At 33.9% G+C, this 20,644-nt stretch overlaps 2 protein-coding genes across 2 annotated transcripts in view; one reads left to right on the forward strand and one right to left on the reverse strand.

Annotated features, from left to right (window-relative positions):
- LOC140159200 (probable vesicular acetylcholine transporter-B) overlaps nt 1-20,644 on the reverse strand; it is a 171,562-nt gene that overhangs the window by 108,459 nt on the left and 42,459 nt on the right. The window lies entirely within an intron of this gene.
- LOC140159601 (uncharacterized) lies at nt 45-4,629 on the forward strand. The gene is made up of 2 exons (XM_072183094.1): nt 45-1,892; nt 4,507-4,629. Exons 1-2 carry the CDS (start codon nt 45-47, stop codon nt 4,627-4,629), a joined length of 1,971 nt encoding a protein of 656 aa, XP_072039195.1.

Raw genomic sequence — 20,644 nt, forward strand, 5'->3', positions numbered from 1 at the left:
AACCAGAGATTGTTGAAACAATGCAGAGGTATAGCATCTCAATTATGGGAATATCTGATACAAGACTTAAAGGAAAAGGCATGAAGGAATCGCACAACGACTATGTACTCATCTGGTCTGGAGTAGACAAGAACAAAAGAGCCGTCCATGGAGTGGGTTTCTACCTACACCCAGAATTAGCTAAGCACATTATGGAAGTTGACTACATATCCGAAAGAATAATCAGACTCAGAATACAACAAGAGAAAGAGGTTACAACATACATCCAAGTGTATGCTTCATGCAATGATTCCTACTCAGATGAAGACAAGGATACATTCTTTGAAGAGTTATCTGATGTTATAAACAGTACAAAAAATCAGGATATGCTGGTGGTAATGGGAGACATGAATGGACACGTGGGAAGTGAAAGATCACCTTGGGAAGATTACCTAGGACCCCACAGTGCACCAAACACAAGTCGGAACTACAATGGACAACTCATCTTGGAACTTTGTGCCCAACATGATCTCTTTGTCACAAACACATTCTTCCAACATAGGAGTAGCCAAATATTCACATGGTACAAGTGGAATGACCTCACCAAAGCTTCTCAGCTTGACTTCATCCTCATTAAAAAGACAGATCGATGCAAAGTGAATGACTCTAAAGCAATGCCAAACATCCACATAGATACTGATCACAGACCAGTCATGATGGAAACAAGTGTCAGGAGAAGACCACGGCCAAATAAAAGGCAGCAACCTGAGACAATAAAACTCAGAAAATTAGCAGAAGAACCAGTGAAGGCAGCCATCGAACAACAGATGGATCAGCTATTCCAAAAACTACCAGATCAGGAAGGAAATACAGAAGAAGAGTGGACATGGTTCAAAGATGCTCTAACAGACACCCTTAAAGCAAACTGTGGGACTAAGAAAAGAAAAACAGGACAAGTGAAAGGGACATCCTGGTGGAATGACACGGTCAAAGCAGCAACCAAAAAGAAGAAAAGACTCTTCAAGAAATGGTCCAAAAGCAACCTGGAAGCAGACTACAACGAGTACAGGGAAGCCCGGCGTAACTGCAAGAAGACTATCAAAGAAGCCAAAGACCAGTCTTGGAAAACATATGGGGAAGATCTGGCAGAAAAATCAAGTAGCTCAAGCAGAGAGTTCTTTAAAGCAGTTAAAGCCTACAAACAGCGGGACGAGCCTTTTGACCCAACCGCCATCATAAACGACAAGGATGGAAACCCCCTCACATACAGCTGCGAAATCACCAACAGATGGGGAGAATACTTCGAAGATTTGCTCAACCCAAGCGGTGATGGTGACAGACAACAGCAGCAGCCCTTCCATCCTCGGTTCCAAGAGGAAGTTGATCCACCCATACTCCAGGAGGAAGTCAGAAATGCTATTAAAACCAGTCCCAAAAACAAGGCAGCTGGAATTGATGTACCCGATGACTGGCAACGTGCAATAATTGTCCCCATCTGGAAGAAAAAAAGGAGTACAAGAGATTGTAGCAAATATAGAGGAATCTCTCTGCTCAGCCATACTGGGAAGATTTATGAAAAGATCTTAGAGAAACGAATACGACCAGTTGTTGAACATCAGCTGAGCGAAGCGCAGTTTGGGTTCAGGAAGAACAGAGGGTGCACTGATGCCATATTTGCTCTGAGACAGCTGTGTGAAAGGAGTATTGAGTACAACCAAGATCTGTACACTATATTCATAGACCAAGAAAAGGCGTTTGATCGAGTAAACAGAGATCTACTCTGGAGCTCTCTGGACTGTGCTAGAAGACTACGGTGTAAAAGGGCAACTGCTGGACAGTGTGAGAGCCATCTACAGGGACAGCCTCTGTACTGTCAGGACAAGGACAGGACTCACCAAGTGGTTTCCTGTGAAGTCAGGTGTCCGACAAGGATGTGTCCTCTCGCCTCTCCTGTTCCTCATTTTTATGGACAGGATCACCCAAGAAGCAAATCTAGATGAAGAAGCTCTCAATGAACTACTGTTTGCAGATGATCAATGTCTCATCCACCAAGACAGCCTTAGCTTACAAAACCACACCAACAGACTGCACGCAACCTGCCAAAAGTATGGCATGAGCATAAGCATCCCAAAGACAGAAACCATGCTGATCAGCCGATCCCAAAAGACCTTGGACATCAAGATTGACAACACAACCCTCCAGCAATCAAAGGAGTTTAAGTACCTGGGCAGCATCTTTACTGAAGACGGGAAGATAGACCGAGAAATTGAAACCAGATGCCAGAAAGCAAGCAACATCACCTTCATGCTTGGGCCTATACTTTCCCACCCAGCTGTGCCAATGGATGCAAAAAGAACAATCATCAATGCAATCTATACTCCGACTCTCTGCTACCAGGCACAAACATGGGCTATGAACAAAAAGACTGAACGGAAGATCACCACCTGTGAAATGAAATGCCTACGAAAAGCTGTAAACAAGACACGACGGGACAAAATTAGAAATGAAGTCATCAGAGACATGGTTGGCACCAAGCCTATGCTAGACCAGATTGAAAGCCATCGCATCAAATGGTTTGGTCATCTTATGCGAATGCCCACAAATCAACCAGCCCTGCGGACCTACAACAGCAAACTGTCCGGTACTAAGCCTGTAGGAAGACCAAGAAGAAGATGGATTGAGGGGGTCAAGAAAATCCTGAGAAGGCACAATACCAACCTGACAGATGCTACCCATGCAGCCCAAGACAGACGTCCCATCATTTCCCCGCGACTCTGAGAGGAACAAGCGGAGGACAAAAGTAAAGTAAAGTAAGTAAGTAATTAATTTTGAATAGTTCTACTTTTACTAGCTGGTGGAACATCCGCAACCACATCAGTACGACACCATTTTTAAATACAGTACGCCCCAATTTTTCCTTCTTTAACGGTTCCAATATAGAGTGCTTAAGCTAAGACCAGGAAAGTGCTAAGACTAAAAGTAATATATATATATGCCGTGAATACCAAATGTCTGTGTTCAAGCAACCCAACCAAAATGCAACCAAATGGTAAATTACCCACACACCCTACATGTGCCTCAGTAATAATTGACGACCTTTAGAGACTCGTCACAAGCACCCCTGTAAGGAGAAAACCACGTTCAGATAAGGTGTTAATGGTAATTATGACGTCACTAAGTGAAATGTTCCAGTCTGTTGAAAAAAGAAGAGCTTTTAAAAGAATGAGATAAAAACTTCTAGAATCACTCAGATAACATGCCCAATAGTGTGTACGAACTAGGGTTAAGATTATGCTAAAACTAACCTCGGTCGGCTGCGTACCTAAATCCACTAAAGAATAATATAGGTTGCAATAAGAACAATATTCTACAACTTTGTGTATGGGTTGAATTATCCAATTAATTGTCATTTCTGATGACTTTTTTTTCAGTGTCATTATACTACCTTTTACTGCATGATGTATAGCCATTACGATATAACTGGAAGCAATGATGTTCTCCGTTTCTTAATGCCATTATTATTTCGCTCGTTCTCAACATCTTTTTAATTTTCAATTTTAATATATCCAACTTATATAATAAATTGAAGCATCTTTATATTTAATTTTCCAATGTCTAGACACATTTGCTTTACTAAATGTTTAAAAGCTTCACATGATATGCATAACGTTATGGGGTCGTTTTAATGTTACACCCTTCAGATGTCTCTCATCAACTGGTTTTAACTCAAACACTGTTTGCAATATCTAAATCACGTTCCCGTAATTTAACACATGAAAAGTTAATTATCTATACTGACTATCATGTCATCTCAGTTACCATCCCATTCCAACATTAATTTTTAGGTGTTAGTTTTAAAGCCAGTTTCCTATTCTATGACGCCAATGCATGGCAGGAATAATGTACATTCGATCCGATCTGCACAATAAGTGGCCTCCATGACGCAATTGTTTCAGACATCAAAAATATACATGAGCGATTTGTGAGAGGAAATTATTATAGTTGTTGCTGCATTGGTAGATTGATTACTTGCCTCTCAAGTGTCCTAGAAGGCACAACAACTGATAGTAGGTTGTGTGTGCATCTTGGTTTAAAACTCTTGAGAAAAGTAAGAATTCCGATATTCAGAGCTTTGCAGTATGAGGACATTTGATTAAATTTATCTGTTGAAATTGTATGTAAAGATAAATAATACACAATTCACATCATGCACTATACATGATCAATTTAGACGCTGATGTAGTAGGTCAAAATGTACAGCTTCATGATACCTTGCAATACCAACGTTTTCGACAACTTTCAATCACACGTACATAGAGGTTACTACACTTTTCGTCCGAAAGGTTAATAAATTAATAACGATTTACGACATAAGTGTCAAAGAACTGAAGAAATTTACAAGTATCAATTAATCCACGAAGACAAGTTAAATTTGAATGAATCATTGCGGCCATTACAGATTTACATTATAAAATGCCATTCCTTGAAGCGTGTTGTAAGTGTTTTTGTTCTGCACAATTTTTTCAGACATACCGTAACCAATTTGATCATAAACCCTGCTGTAATCGTGATACCAGCGAAGGCATCCTCACCTTTTGTCAGGATCTATGTTCCGATTCAGAAAAAAAACCAAAAAAACAAAAAGTATAAAACACAATAATCTAGAATAAGGTTAAATTACAGAGTTACAAAGCAAATCGCAAACACCTCTTAAATGTGTTTGAATTAAAAAATAGCATTGCTTTGTAAATATCAGTTTAATAATGAAAATAAGGTGTTATGTAATTTTTAGTGCACTTAAGGGCTGGGGTATGAACGTTTGGACAGTATTTATTTTGGAACATTAGAGCACATCAGACATATCGAATTGCATTCTGAATACGAAGAATGTCATTCTGATATCAAATAATTTTGATTTTTGAAATTCGCAATTTAATACACATTTTATGGCAAATCATTAAAATTGATATTTTTGATATTTAACAGTACTTGAAGTTAACTTTATAAATCTGATGATTTATACTTAAAGTGTATGTAGGTGGGATGAAAAGCCGACGATCAATTGAAAATTTTGACCTTTCGTATTGAAGATATGGATTTTTTTTCCCAAAACACCAAAAAAGGGTCAACATTTTCAATTGACCGTCGACTTTTCCTCCCTACTACATACACTTTAAGAATATATCATTAGATTTATATAATTTACTTCGAGGACTGTTATATATCAAAAATTCGAAAAATATCAAATTTTTATAATTTGTCATAAAATTTGTATTATATTGTGATTTTCAAAAAATGAAAATTATTTGATATCAGAAAGACATGCTTCGTATTCAGAATACAATTCGCTAGGTCTGAGGTGCTCTCATGTGCCACAAAAAATACTGTCGAAACGCAATAAACGCTCATTTTAGATCCCTTAACTTGTCTGTACATCAATGTTTTGTCGTAAGTTGAGTACATGACAATTCGTAAATGTATGGCTGCATCAGTAACAAATCTGGTTAATGGTTGTTTAAGCTTGACGTGATAAACAAAAACACACCAAAAAAAACAAAAACATACAAACAAGCAACATTGTGAACATTTTCTTCAGTTGATTATCTGGCATTGCTTGAGTTTAATTTTAGATCGGGTTAATCCATTTGAAGTCCATACTCCCCCCTGTGGAAGATTGTGGAAATATCTTTTACAGGGGGAGTATGGATTTCAATTGAAGTGAACACATTAAACTTTCATACCGCTTTCAATCACTATCTTCCATCATGTCCATAGAAGGAGGGTGAGTTCCAAATAGAGACGGCTAATGTGCCAATTCCACTTGAAATTTATACTCCCCCGTGCGAAATTATTCAAAATCTTCCACGGGGTGAGTGTGGTCTTCAAATGAGGTTTAAACATTGATTTCTACATAAAAGCAGACATGTTTTCTGCTAATTTAGAGATATTCAAAATAGATGAAGGACGCATTTGAAAATCTCAATAGCAACATCTTCCAATGGGTATCACATAGAATGATAACCTAACATAGGCTTTGTTAGCACAGTGAAATGAAACGCTATAATGCACCAATTTGGCGTAAATTCAAGGAACAAACCAAAACGAACATACATACTAAATCTCTTCTTAAGGCAATTGATTGCTATTATCCAATCTAATAAATGAAATAAATATGACAGTTTTATAATCGCATTCAAGCTGCTCGCGATTAATTCAAGTACCGGTTATTGAATAAGTAATGACATTTTACTTCGTTGTCAATTGTTTGTACGACTTTAGAATGTTGCCTTTTCTGCTGATTTTTAGTTAAAGTAATTTTCTTTAGTTGAACTGTTTTTACTTTTAATATTATTCGTTATGGTTGTCACACTAGCGGCAGGGAGTGTTTATACCCAACCTATTTTCATCGTAAAGCAGGGCGTGTAAGTTAACACGGATAACAAACCCGTGTAATGATTTGTTAATTATTCGAGTGACGACATTTACTGTTGTAATAATAACCTATAACCATTCAATCATTTTATCTTTATTACTTTATTTAGATATTAACCAATTATCTTAAGGTGATTGTAAATAATTCAAGATACACTTTGTGTGTTAGACAAACAATGTAAGATAAATATGAATTATTGGCAAAGTCGGCCTCACTCTTGTTGTAATAACAGAGTGGCCATGTTAAAATGTAAGAATACGGTTCTGTACTCTGCAGAATATTAGCACAACTAGAGCAGGGCAAGGATCGGCACTCTAAGTAATAATATCATGTTTAAAAGGGCAAGGATCTTAGATAAAACACTTCATTTTTGCTGAACTGTATTCGTTTTACTCATTATTAAGTCTCAAATGTTTATGAACTTTACTTCAACAACATTTTGATACTTAATTTAATCTTGAACTAAGTTCATTAAAATGAATTTACAGACACTATTAACGCCCATTGTTATTTCAATTAAAAAGGTTAGAATCTACATTCTTATTAAATGTTCTCAAATCATGAAAGCAATGCTACTTTATCTTACAAAATATCTTGATCTAATTCATATTAAAATTTATTCTCTTCATACACTACAATACAAGCCGATTCAAAAAGAAAGAACTCATGTTTGAGGGGCTGTAACTACAGATCTATAAAGACTCCACTGTAAATGTTCACGATGTTCACAAAATATCTTGATCAAATTTATATTAAAATTAAAATATCTTGATACTAAAAATTTACTTTAATTCTCTTCATACACTACAATACAAGCCGATTCAAAAAGAAGCAACTCATGTTTGAGGTGCGATAACTACAGATCTATAAAGAATCTGTTGTAAATGTTCACAAAATATCTGGATCTAATTAATTCATATCAAAAATTTACACTAATTCTCTTCATACGCTATAATATGAATACTTTTTGCACTATGAATTCGTTTGAATACGTTCAAACACATATTTATGATCAAAACTCTATTATAATGTAATCGATCTGATATTTTACTGCCCTAAGTTCTTGTTCGTATAAAATTAGGTTGCAACAAATATAAATCCACATCACTAGGCATTCGGCTTTTTTCGTGTTTTTTATACATGATTTATTTTTACGTTGACGTAGACCAGAAAGACTTCTACAGTTATTTGTTCCCTTCTCTATTTGTTTATTAATGTCAGCACTGGAAGCAATTAGTTCAATCACATAAGAAGATTAGTCAATACAATATCAAATCAATTAAAAATATATAAAATATGAATCAGTAATACGTCCCATTTCTATTCTTCAATTTATATATAATGTGATGAAATTTTAATGTCAGAGCTTTTCTGTTACTTTAGCACTCAATTTGTAGAGCGTGATTTGTGTTATAATCATACGTTAAAGATTAATCATTTTATATACCACTAAGATATATATTCTACATCGACCTTTCAATTTCCATTTCTAGATTTCTAATTTGTGTTGCTCTGGGTGCAATATTTTCATCAGAAAATATGTTCTCTGGAGGTTTATGTAATGACATTGAATAATGTTAATATTTATAGCCGTTTAATGTTGATTAATTTCATCTCGATACAGAGGCAGTGGGTTTAATAAATATGGGTATTGATTGTTTTGATTGTTTCCAAGTTAAATGGTATTGAGAATTTATTCATTTGATAAAACATGGAGAGTGCGAGTAATCAAAAAAAGCAAATTGCTTGTGTTGTTCTAAATAATGTGTACTTATATCAGAAATACGGGACCTTCGTAATGTTGGTTACGTGAATATGGTTTATTGAGGTACGTAAACGCCGGGCGTAAAAGTTAATTGGAAGCTTTGATTACTTAAGGCGATATAATACCCTGATTTTCATCAGTACCCATCTTCTTTTTTTTGTTGCAAATTTATAAAATGTCGAAGACAGTATGTACGATCAAGGGTTAAGATTTTGCTGAAACTAACACCGGCCAGCTTTGTACCTACATCTTCTAAAGAATATATAGGTTGCAATAAGAACGATATTCCACAACTTTGTGTATGGTATAAATTATCCAATACGTTGGGATTTCTGATAACATTTTACTCATTATGTTTTCCTTTGCTGCATGATGTATACAGCCATTACAATATTACTGCCGGCAATAATGTTCTCCGTTTCTTAATGCTATTATTCTTTCTCTTATTCTCAACTTATTGTGTATTTGAATGTATCCAACTGATATAATAAATTAATTCATCTTTATATTCAATATTTATTCAGAGCATCACATAAAGACATTTCTAAAAGGAATATTCTATATTTGTTATTCATTATGTAAAAATGTCTGTTACACATGATGGTATAAATTTGCCCTACTAAAGGTTTAAAAAGCGTCACATGATAGGAATTACTTTATACAGTCCTTTTAATATTTCATTCTTATGTTATGCAGGACATGTATGATGTCTCTCACCGACTGGTTTTAACTCATTATACACTGTTTTAAATATTAAAATCGCGTTTTCCATTAACACCATGAAATAGTTAATTATCTATGCTGACTATAATGTTATCATTTTTACCATCTGATTCCAGGGTTCATTTTTAGGTGTTAGTTTTAAAGCTATTCTCTTTTTCTATGACGCCAACACAAAACAGGAAGGCCTCGAATAATGTACATTCGATCCGATTCTGTACACTATATGTGGCTCCATGTCACAAATTCTTCAAATTATTTCAGACATTAAATACATGAGCGTTTTGTGAGAGGAAATTATTATTATGGTTGTTGCTGCATTGATAGATTGATTACACGCCTCTCAACTGTCCTAGATGGCACAGCAACTGATAGTAGGTTATGTTTGCATCTTGTTTAAAAACCCTTGAGAAATGAAGTCAAAATTGCAATGTTTAGAGGTCTGCACTATCAGAACATTGATTAAATTTCTGTGTTGAAATTGTCTTTGAAAATAGATAATACACAATTCTCATCATGCGCCAAACATGATAAATTTAGACGCTGATGTGGTAGGTCAAAATGTACGTACAGCTCAGATACCTTACAATACCAATGTTGCCAACAATCTTCAATCAGACGTACATGTTACTACCCTTTTCTTCCGAACAGTTAATAAAGATTTATGACAGAATTGTCAAAGAACTGAAGAAATTGACAAGTATCAATAAATCCACGGAAGTAAGTTAACAAATTTACATTGTAAAATGGCAAGTGATTATAATCCCTGTTGTGATTGAGATACCAGCGAAGACATTCTGACCTCTCTCCGGGATCTTTGTTCCGATTCAGATCAAAAAAATCTTCCACACCGTAAGGATAGAAAGTCGTAAGCGCTCATCGGTATAAAATACAAGGATCTAGGAATCACAAATCACAAACCACATCTTAAATATGTTTAAATTAGGAAATAACATTGCTTTAATACTGGTTTTAGATTGACAGGTGTTATGTCATATTCTTTTAGTACACTAAACCTATCTGTACATCATTATTTTGTCATAAATAGAGTACATGGCAATTCATACTGCGCCCTCAGTAAACAACAATAATCTAGGAAAGTACCAGAATGTGGTTAAAATACAGAGTTACAAAGCAAATCACACACTACATCTTATATAATTATGTTTGAATTAAGAAATGGCATTGGTTTGTAAATATTGGTTTTGTATTGGAACTAAGGTGTTATGTAATCTTCTTTTAGTGTACATTGTCTGTACATCATTATTTTGTAGTAAATTGAGTAAAAAAAGAAAAGAAAAAAAGCGCAGTGATTTATAGTGCGCTACGCACAGGCACAATGCCTAGACGTTGATCCACAAGCCCTAGCACACTTTACATGGCAATTTATACATGCACAGCTCCCTCAGTAACAAATCTCGATAATGATTGTTCCAGCTTGACGTGATAGATAACAAAACGCACCAAAAAACAAAACAAACAGACAAAAAGAATGTAAATTTAGAAAAATAATATAAACTGTTTCTTCAGTTGAATAGCTGGCTGTGTGTGTATTTAAATGAGAGTGTATATCTATTTTTGAGGTTCATTAACATTGGTTTGTACACAAAAGCAGCCATTTGGTGTATGCGTTGATATTCAAATACAAAGCAGATAAAGGACGCATACGAAAATCTCACTAGCAACATCTTCCAATAGGTATCACATAGCATGATAAAGTTACATAGGCTTAGTCTACACTGTGAAAAATGAAACGCTATATCTTTGATAATTCGAGGAAATTGGCATAAAATCCAGGAACAAACCAAAACGGACATGTGACATTATATAAACTGCGTGTGTAATACTGGACGCAGAATCGATGGGATATAGAGGCCTTAGACATCAGTCACTCTGGTGGACGATGTCTTATCATGTGTCATCTTATTCAGGGTGGTACAAATGCGGATTAGTTAGTATTCACAACAGTATTAAATAAGTCATATCCACTGTTACCTTAATGATGCAAAATATACAGACACAGTACTTTTCTTAATAACCTTCTGGCATAGTGATCTACCCTTAAAACGTAGTTGCTGTTATCGCAATACTGTTTATTTTTCAATGCTGTTAGAAAAATATTACGTATGGAAATTGAAAGTTCAATAGTAGTATATAAAATGATTAATCTTTAACGTTTGACTATAGCACAAATCACGCACTACAAATTGAGTGCTAAAGTAACAGAAAAACTCTGACATTAAAATTGTATCACATTTTATACAAATTGAAGAATAGAAATGGGACGTGATATGGAGTCATATTTTATATATATTTAATTGATTTGATATTAGATTTACTAAACTTCATAATGTGAATGAACTAATTGCTTCCAGGGCTGACATTAATAAACAAATAGAAAAGGGAACAAAGACTTGTAAGAATCTTTTTGTGGTCCACGTCAACGTAAGAATTGACCACGAATAAAAAGAAAACTTGAAAAAAAGCCCAAAACCTAACCGTGACATATATAATCTTTTTTTTTTTAGTTTTCAAATAAAAAAGATAACGGTTTAAAATCTTAAGGAATGTGGATTTATATTATTTTGTAGCAATATAATTTTATACAAAAACGGAAACTTAGTGTAATAAAATAACAGAACGATAACAATACAATTGTTTTGTCAGAAATATGTAAACAAGTATTCATATAGCGTATGGAGAGAATTAGGGCACTTTTAAGGGGGTACTACACCCATATGGTAAATTTGTGACTAATTTTGCATTTTTCTCAAAAATAATAACACAGTGGTAACAAAAGTTATGTATATTATTGGGGCAAGGGATCCAATTATTACACTGAAATTTCAGTAGCTCAAGACAAGCGGTTCAGTATATATGATAGGAAATGAGGTACATCCTAGCGGTACCTTATTTCTTATCATAAAGAACGAAGCGTTTGTCTTGGGTCACTGAAATTCCAGTGTAGTAATTGGCTTCCTTGCCCCTATAATACACATAACTTTTGTTACCAGTGTGTTATTAGTTTTTGAGAAAAATGCAAAAATAGACACAAATTTATCGAGGGGTGTAGTACCCCCTTAACGAACACCGTTCTAGATATATCAAATATTTAGTTTATTAACAAGAATACAGTGTTGCAAAAATGAAGTGTTTTATGCCTTGGCAATCATGCTATTATTATACAGAGTACCGAACTGTATTTGTATACAGTTTAACAAATCAATTGGTATTATAACAACATTAGAGTTAGGTCGACATTGTAATAATTGATACCCATCTTACATTGTTTGGCTAGCACATAAAAGGTAAATTGAATTATTCATAATTGCCTTAAGATAATTGGTTAATATCTAAAAAAAATGTTAAGGACTGTTTAATAATATGTATGACAACATCCATATTTTAAGTTCAAACAGACAAAACCACCGACATTAAGGGAGCATTAAAACATCCCTTTTACTAGGTAAAATCAACAATTCTTGGCAAACACCACTTTTCATAAGCAAAGGATATCATATGGAGTCATATTTTATATATATATTTAATTGATTTGATATTAGACTTGCGAAACTTCATATGTGAATGAACTAATTGCTTTCAGGGCTGACATTAATAAACAAATAGAGAAGGGAACAAATAATTGTAAGACTCTTTTGTGGTCCAAGTCAACGTAAGAATTGACCATGAATAAAAAAAACATGAAAAAAATGATTTATATTATTTTGTAGTAATATAATTTTATACCAAAACAAAAACTTAGGGTAATAAAATAACAGAACGATAACAATACAAAATGTTTTGTCAGAAATATGTAAAAAAGTATAGAGAGAATTAGGGCACTTTTAATATGAATTAGATCAATGTTGCTGAAGCAGTATTGCCTTCATGTTTTGTGAACAGCTGATAAGAATATCAATTGAAGTAACAATTAAGTTCACTTTAACGAACACCTTTCTAGATATATCAAATATTTAGTTTATTAACAAGAATACAGTGTTGCAAAAATGAAGTGTTTTATGCCTTGGTAATCATGCTATTATTATACAGAGTACCGAACTGTATTTTTATACAGTTTAAGGGGGTACTACACCCCTGCCCAATTTTGTGCCCATTTTTGCATTTTTCTCAAAAATTATAACGCATTGGTGACAAGTAAGGTATGTATATTATAGGTGCAAGGACTAAAACTACTGCACTGGAAATTTTATTTCAGCACGGACAACAGTTGTGGAGTTACAGTCAAAAATGAGGGAAAACCAATATTTGATCAATAAATCAATAACTACTTCCTTGAGTTGCTGAATTTTCAGGGCAGTTGTTTGTAGTCCCTGCCCCTATAAGATACATATCTTACTTGTCACCAATGCCCTATAATTTTTGGGGAAAAACCAACAATATAGGCACAAAATTGGCCAGGGGTGTAGTACCACCTTAACAAAACCAATTGGTATTAAACAATATTAGAGTTAGGTCGACATTGTAATAATTCATACCCATCTTACATTGTTTGGCTAGCACATAAAAGGTAACTTGAATTATTCGTAATTGCCTTAAGATAATTGGTTAATATCTTTAAAAAAATGTTAAGAACTGTTTAATATGTATAACAACATTCATATTTTAAGTTCAAACAGCATTAAAACATCCCTTTTACTAGGTAAAATCAACAAGTCATGGCAAGCACCACTTTTCACAAGCAAATGATATCATTTGATTCTCTACCAAGAATAATATAGGCCTATATAATTATTATAAACTAGTAAAAAAGGTAAAGGAGACAATCCTGTATAAACAGTGATCAGAGTGCCCATCTCTCTTTCATTGGCGATTGGGCCAGACTCGTCCATGTAATATTGCTATAGGGGGATCGCTACACCTCCTCTACAGCGAATCTGTTACCTTCCCAGCATTTAAGAATGCCGGTACCCATTTATACACCTGGGTGGAGAGGAGTAATCGACATAAAGTGTCTTACTCAAGGGACCCGAACCCGCAACCTTCCGATTATGAGTCGGAGCCCGTTCCGCTCGGCCACCGTGCTCTCATAGCAAAAACTAGTACTGCTTTTGTATTATGTTAAAGCAACAGACGCGATGAGTAAATACACAAGACATATTAAATAAAGTCAAGACAACGTAATCTGTATGAAACAAATAACATAAACTGAGCTAAAAAAAACCTTAAAATTGTTACAAGGTCATATCTTAAAATCCTGTTAATCATAATAAACGAAAATTACACACATTGTTACTTCTATACTCTACTCTATGTCTCTAAACACATGTCATTAACCAAGCAGTCATCCAGCTGACACAACAGCAAAATGCACTGACATAGAACAACTTTCTGGGCCAAGTAAAATATCCAAAGAAAAGTTTTAATTGCACCAGGTGATTCTGTATTATGAATATAATACAAAGTGCACATAAACGTTAACAAAAAAAGCCAGTGCATCTAGCCGGATTCGAACCGGATCGAATCCGGCCAGATGTGCTGTTTTTTTCAACGTTTATGTGTGTTGGCTGCTCTGTGAAAAGATTAAAATCTGTTCATCCTATCAACCCAGTGAATTAAGTGTAATATCTTTCATTCTAACATAATGTTATTTTAATGTTTTCAAAATATTATGAAAATATCCTGACCGGGATATTTTAAAGTAGTGTCACCAGAAGTAGGTAATACATTGTTTACTATTTTCCCTGGGCTCATACATTGTTTAGTTTTCAAGATATTTAACCTAAAATATTAATACTGACCCAGGTCTTATGAGGAATATCACCCCCGATATTTATTTTTATTATATTCTTTACTTTTTTGTCTCTTTCATTTGGCACTACTTTGGGGGTCATTCTTTCGTGGCATTTCAAGATTTGTCCTTTTAAGGGGTACTACACCCTGTGGTAATTTGTGACTATTTTTGCATTTTTCTCAAAAATAATAATACACTGGTAATAAAATTATGTATATTATTGGGGCAAGGAATCCAATTACTACAGTGAAATTTCAGTGACTCAAGACAAGCGGTTCAGTATATATGATAGGAAATGAGGTACATGCTAGCGGTACCTTATTTTTTATCATAAATAACAAACCACTTGTCTTGGGTCACTGAAATTCCAGTGTAGTAATTGTATTCTTTGCCCCTATAATATACATAACTTTTGTTACCATTGTGTTATTAGTTTTGAGAAAAATGCAAAAATAGACACAAATTTATCGATGGGTGTAGTACCCCTTAATTTAGTTAACTTTAGTTAACTTAGTACCCCCTTTTTAACTCGATTTTTGACGTCAACTTTAGCAATTTTAAGTCGAAAAAGCTATTTTTTAAAGTCGTACAAACAGTTGACTACGAAGTTAAATGGCATTACACGGTCAATAAGCGGTAGTTGAATTAATCACGGGCAGAGTGAATGTGATTATAACTGTCATATTTATTGCCTTTATAAGATTGGATATGGCAAGCAATTGCCTCAAGAAGTGGTTACTTTCCTTAACAGAAAGTAATATTATTGACACAATATGTACATTTATAATACGGGTGCAATTATTTTTAACTGATATAAACAAACTGTTTTGTATTTCAAGTAGTACACTTGTATTTACAGTCTTTTTAATCATATTTCATAATTTCGTGTTTAAATTTCTAAAAAGTGTTTACAAGCAACAGATATTTTTTCGAAAAATGCTACTTATCTGCTCATGCCATATGGTATAAAGATATCAGCAACAACGTTGATAAAATAAGATGACCTACATTGTTTATATTGCTTTCTAAGGTTTGATTAAGATGCCGGAAAGTTATTAAGAATAATGATGTGCATGTGTATTTTGTATAATTAATATAACAACGGATATGAGCATTTGTACCACCCTGAATAAGATGATACATTTTAGGAATTATAAATACAGTGGGCAAGATAGAACATCGTCTACCACGTTGACTGATGTGTAAGGCCTCTAAATCCCATCGCTTCTGTATCCAGGATTACATACGCAGTTTTGTTATAATGTCATATGTCCGTTTTTGTTTGTTCTTGGATTTTATACCAATATAAATTTTGATGAGTTTCTACACATTATCAAAGATTGGTGCATTATAGCGTTTCATTTTTTACAATGCTGAATAAGCCTATGTAACTTTATCATACTATGTGATACCTATTGGAAGATGCTGCTATTGAGATTTTCGTATGCGTCATTCATCTTCTTTAGTAGTATTTGAATATCACTGAATTAGCAGAAAAATGGCTGCTTGTATGTAGATATCAATGTTTGTATACCTCAAGAATAAATGATCTACCTCTACAATGTATATATATAAAATAAACACAAATATTACCAGATATTCAACTGAAGAAAATGTTACCAATGTTGTTTATTTGTTTTTTGTTTTAGTGCGTTTATATATGCTTTTGTCACGTCAAAAGCAACTTGATCATTGTCGGGATTTGTTGATGAGGCAGCCATACATTTAAGAATTGCCATGTACTCAACTAACGACAAAACAATGATATAAAGACAAGTTAAGTGCACTTAAAAAAGATTACATAACACGTTAGTTTCAATACAAAATCAACATTTACATAGCAATACTATTTCCTAGTTCAAACATATTTAAGAGGTGAATTGCAGAACCTCATTCATGTACTTCTTGTCCTAGAGTATTGTATTTTATAATTCTGAGCGCTTACTATTTTCCATCCTTACGGAATGGACAACTTTTTGGGTTTTTTTTTATCCTGGAGAGAGGTCAGAATGCCTTTTATACTTGAAAGAATCGTGCAGAAAAACATCACTTGCAACATGTCATTTTACAATGTAAATCTGTAATAGCCGCAATGTTGCATTCAAATTTAATTTACCCTCGCGAATTTATTAATACTATATCTTCAGTTCTTTGACAATTCTGGCGTAAATTGTTATTAACTCATCAACTGTTCGGAAGAAAAGGGTTGTAACTTATATGTACGTGTGGTTGCAAGTTGTCTGCAACGTTAATATTGCAAGGTATCTTATAGCTGTACATGTAGAAATATTACATCAGCGCCTAAATTCATCATGTATGGATTATGATGTGGATTTTGTATTATTTATCTTCAAAGACGATTTCAAAACAAAAATTTAATCAAATGTCTTCAAAGTGCAAAGCTGAATGCCCGGGGGCTGAATGTTAACTCATTTCTCAAAGGATTTAAACGAAGATGCGCACACGACCTACTATCAATTGTTGTTCCTTTTAGGACAGTTGAGAGGCGTGTAATCAATATAGAAAAGCAGCAACAACCATAATAATAATTTCCTTTCACAAAACGCTCATGTAGTTGATGTCTGAAATAATTGGGAGAACATGGAGGCCACATGGATCTAATGTGCATTATTCGAGGCCTTCCTGTCATGTGTTGGCGTCATAGAATAAGAGACTGGCTTCAAAACTAACACCTAAAAATGAATTTTGGAATCGAATGGTAAAAAAGATGACAGGATAGTCAGTATAGATAATTAAATTTTTGGTGTTAATAGAAAAAGTGATTTTGATATTGATATTGAAACAGTGTATGAGTCTTAAAAGACCAGTCGGTTAGAGACATCAGACAAGTCCTGCACAATATAAGAGTATGATATTCAAAGGACTAAGTTATTTCTTTCATGTGATGCTTTAGTAAGGTTAAATAAACAAACAAACAAACAAACAAAGATGTTAAATTATAGGTAACAATTTACAAAAGTGCAGGTTCTTAATTATTTTGGCCAAAAACTAACACACCTATCAAAATCAAAATGTCATTTGCGAAAATCTCAGAAAAACAATACACAATTCACATATCACTTTTTGTAAAACTATTCTGATTTTTTATATATACTTGATCCATAGATGGATGGACGTGGCCTGCGCTGCACGCAAATTGCAAATTTGGTCATGCAACCATTTTTACATTTATCAAACTCTAGTTTTTGACAAATTAAAGCTAAAAGATGGGGCTTTCATGTATGTAAACACTGAGTGATGTTTAAAACACATTTTAAACGATCACCACATTCGTTGAAACCAGCTTTTTATAAGACACGCTGTAGAATTTTGGAAAAAAATCAAGTTTACGTAATCAAAGCTTCAAAGAAACCTCTACCTTCCACAATAAAACATATTCACGTTGAACCTAGTAATACTTATGCCACATTGACGGAAGTCATTACGTATTTCTGATACATTAGGAAACGAATTTGGAGAAAACCTTCTGTTAATAAAATACTATGCTGAGCCACCAGCCTGGGTGGTTCACGCTCCAGTAATTTCAGATGATTGAGCTCAGTAATACATCAAAGAATGTCTTCCAATTCATGAAAACAAATAGATAATCAGCTTATCGGATTAAAAGCTTAGAGGGAAGGTCTTGCTGCTCAGCGAGTGTTTGTAATAATTATTATCAGAAGGTTTTCTCCAAATTCATTCTCTAATGATAATTAGGCTACATATTATTGAGACACAACACAAGCAATTTGCTCTTTTGATTACTCGCACTCTACATGTTTCATCAAATGATACAATTGAATATATGAATACAAAAGCCATCCAAGTCCATACTTTGGCCAAATTGAGTTAAGCATGGGAACTTGTTGCTATACATAGGCCTGTCATATGTATGAAAGAACAACTCAAATTCATCCTCTGTGTCTATTGAGCATGTGAAAAATAGCATGTATGAAAGAATCAACCCAAGTCCATGATTTGAGTCTTGTAACACATTGATTGAAATCCAGTATGTATAAAAGTCCACTTGTAACACATTCATTGCTGGAGAGTGACTTTTGGAAAAAAAAAGGGTTTAATCAAGAAAAGTGTGTGGTTTATATTACATGGCAGAATGCTTATCAACATTATACATAACTGTGTGCTTTATTTTGTATTATCTTACTAGTGGTAATCTCATTCCAACATTATTGTCTTAGTATATGATTCAAAAAACCACCCAAGTCCAGAATTTAAAATGAACCCCACGAAGTCCCTAAAATGCTAATCGTCATACCTAATACAGTTTAACCCACCCATTTGCACGTATAACTTACCATATCGACCAGGTAAATCTAACTGAAGGAATTAAAATGATACACAGGTTTTTTTCCTCAAAATCACTTCCCATGGACTTGGGTGGGTTTTGGATTCATGTATTCAATTCTCAATGTCACTTGAGTTAGAGACAATCACAAAAACACCCATATTTATTAAACCCAAATGCCTCTGTATCGAGATGAAATTAATCAACATTAAACGACTATAAATATTAACATTATTCAATGTCATTATGTAATTGCACGTAAACCTCCAGAGAAACTGTTTTCTCATGAAAATATTGCACCCGAAGCAACAAAAACATTTATAGAAATGAAAATTGGAAGGCTGATGCAGAATATATATTTTAGTGGTATATAAAATGATTTATCTTTAACGCTTTTAAGCGTTACTTGTACTATACTTGTACTATAATTAAAATTATAGAACAAGTCACGCGCTACAAATTGAGTGAAGTAACAGTAAACTCTAACATTAAAATTACAAAAAATTATATATTACAAACTGAATAATTAAAATGGGACATGATTTGGAGTTCTATTTTATATATTTTTAATTGATTTGATATTGCATTGACTAATCTGATGTGATTGACCTAATTGCTGCCAGTGCTGACATTTGAAGAAAAAAAAACAGAGAAGGGAACAAATAATTATAAGAGTCTTTTAGTCTAGTCAATATACGATTTACACATAAAGCCCAAAACCTAACCGTGAAATAGAGTTGGCTCAAAAATCTTTAAGGGGGTACTACACCCCTTGCCAATTTTGTGCTTATTTTTGCATTTTTCTCAAAAATTACAGCACATTGGTGACAAGTAAGATGTGTATATTATAGGGGCAAGGACTACAAATACTGTACTGAAAATTCAACAACTCAAAGCAAGTAGTTATTGATTTATTGATCAAATATTGGTTTTCCCTCTTTTTTGACTGTAACTCCACAACTGTTGTCTGTGCTGAAATAAAATTTCCAGCGCAGTAGTTGTAGTCCTTGCCCCTATAATATACATATCTTACTTTTCCCCAATGTGCTATAATTTTTGAGAAAAATGCAAAAATAGGCACAAAATTGGCCAGGGGTGTAGTACCCCCTTAAAAGCGATGTGTTTTTATATTAGTAGCAATATAACTTTATGCGAAACAGAAAACTTAGGGCAGTAAAATCTCATCTCAACGATAACATTACGAAATGTTTTGATCACACATATGTGCTTGAATGTGTTCAAGTGAATTCATAGTTCAAAGTGTATTCATATCATGGCGTAAAAAACGGTTAGGGCACTTTTAAAAATGAATTAGATCAAGATATTTATACCATAAAGTAGCACTGCCTTCATGACTTGTGAACATTTCATAAGAATATTAATCATGTTAATTCTGATTTGTTTCATTGAAATAACCACGAGCGTTCATAGTTGTCAGGAAATAATTTAATGGAACGAGGTTCTAGAAATTTTTTTTGTTTCTAAACATTTGATGCTTGATGATGAACAAGGAGAATACAGTGTAACAAAAATGAAGTGTTTGTGCCCTGCTAATCATGTTAATATTCTACAGAGTACCGCACTGTATTTTTGCAGTTCAACCAGGCCATTCTGATATTATAACAACATGATAGTCAGAGCGACTTTTTTAATTCGTTCTCATCTAACATTGTTTAGCTAACACATAAA

This window comes from Amphiura filiformis, chromosome 8 (genome assembly GCF_039555335.1).
Source record: "Amphiura filiformis chromosome 8, Afil_fr2py, whole genome shotgun sequence".
NCBI lineage: Eukaryota > Metazoa > Echinodermata > Ophiuroidea > Amphilepidida > Amphiuridae > Amphiura > Amphiura filiformis.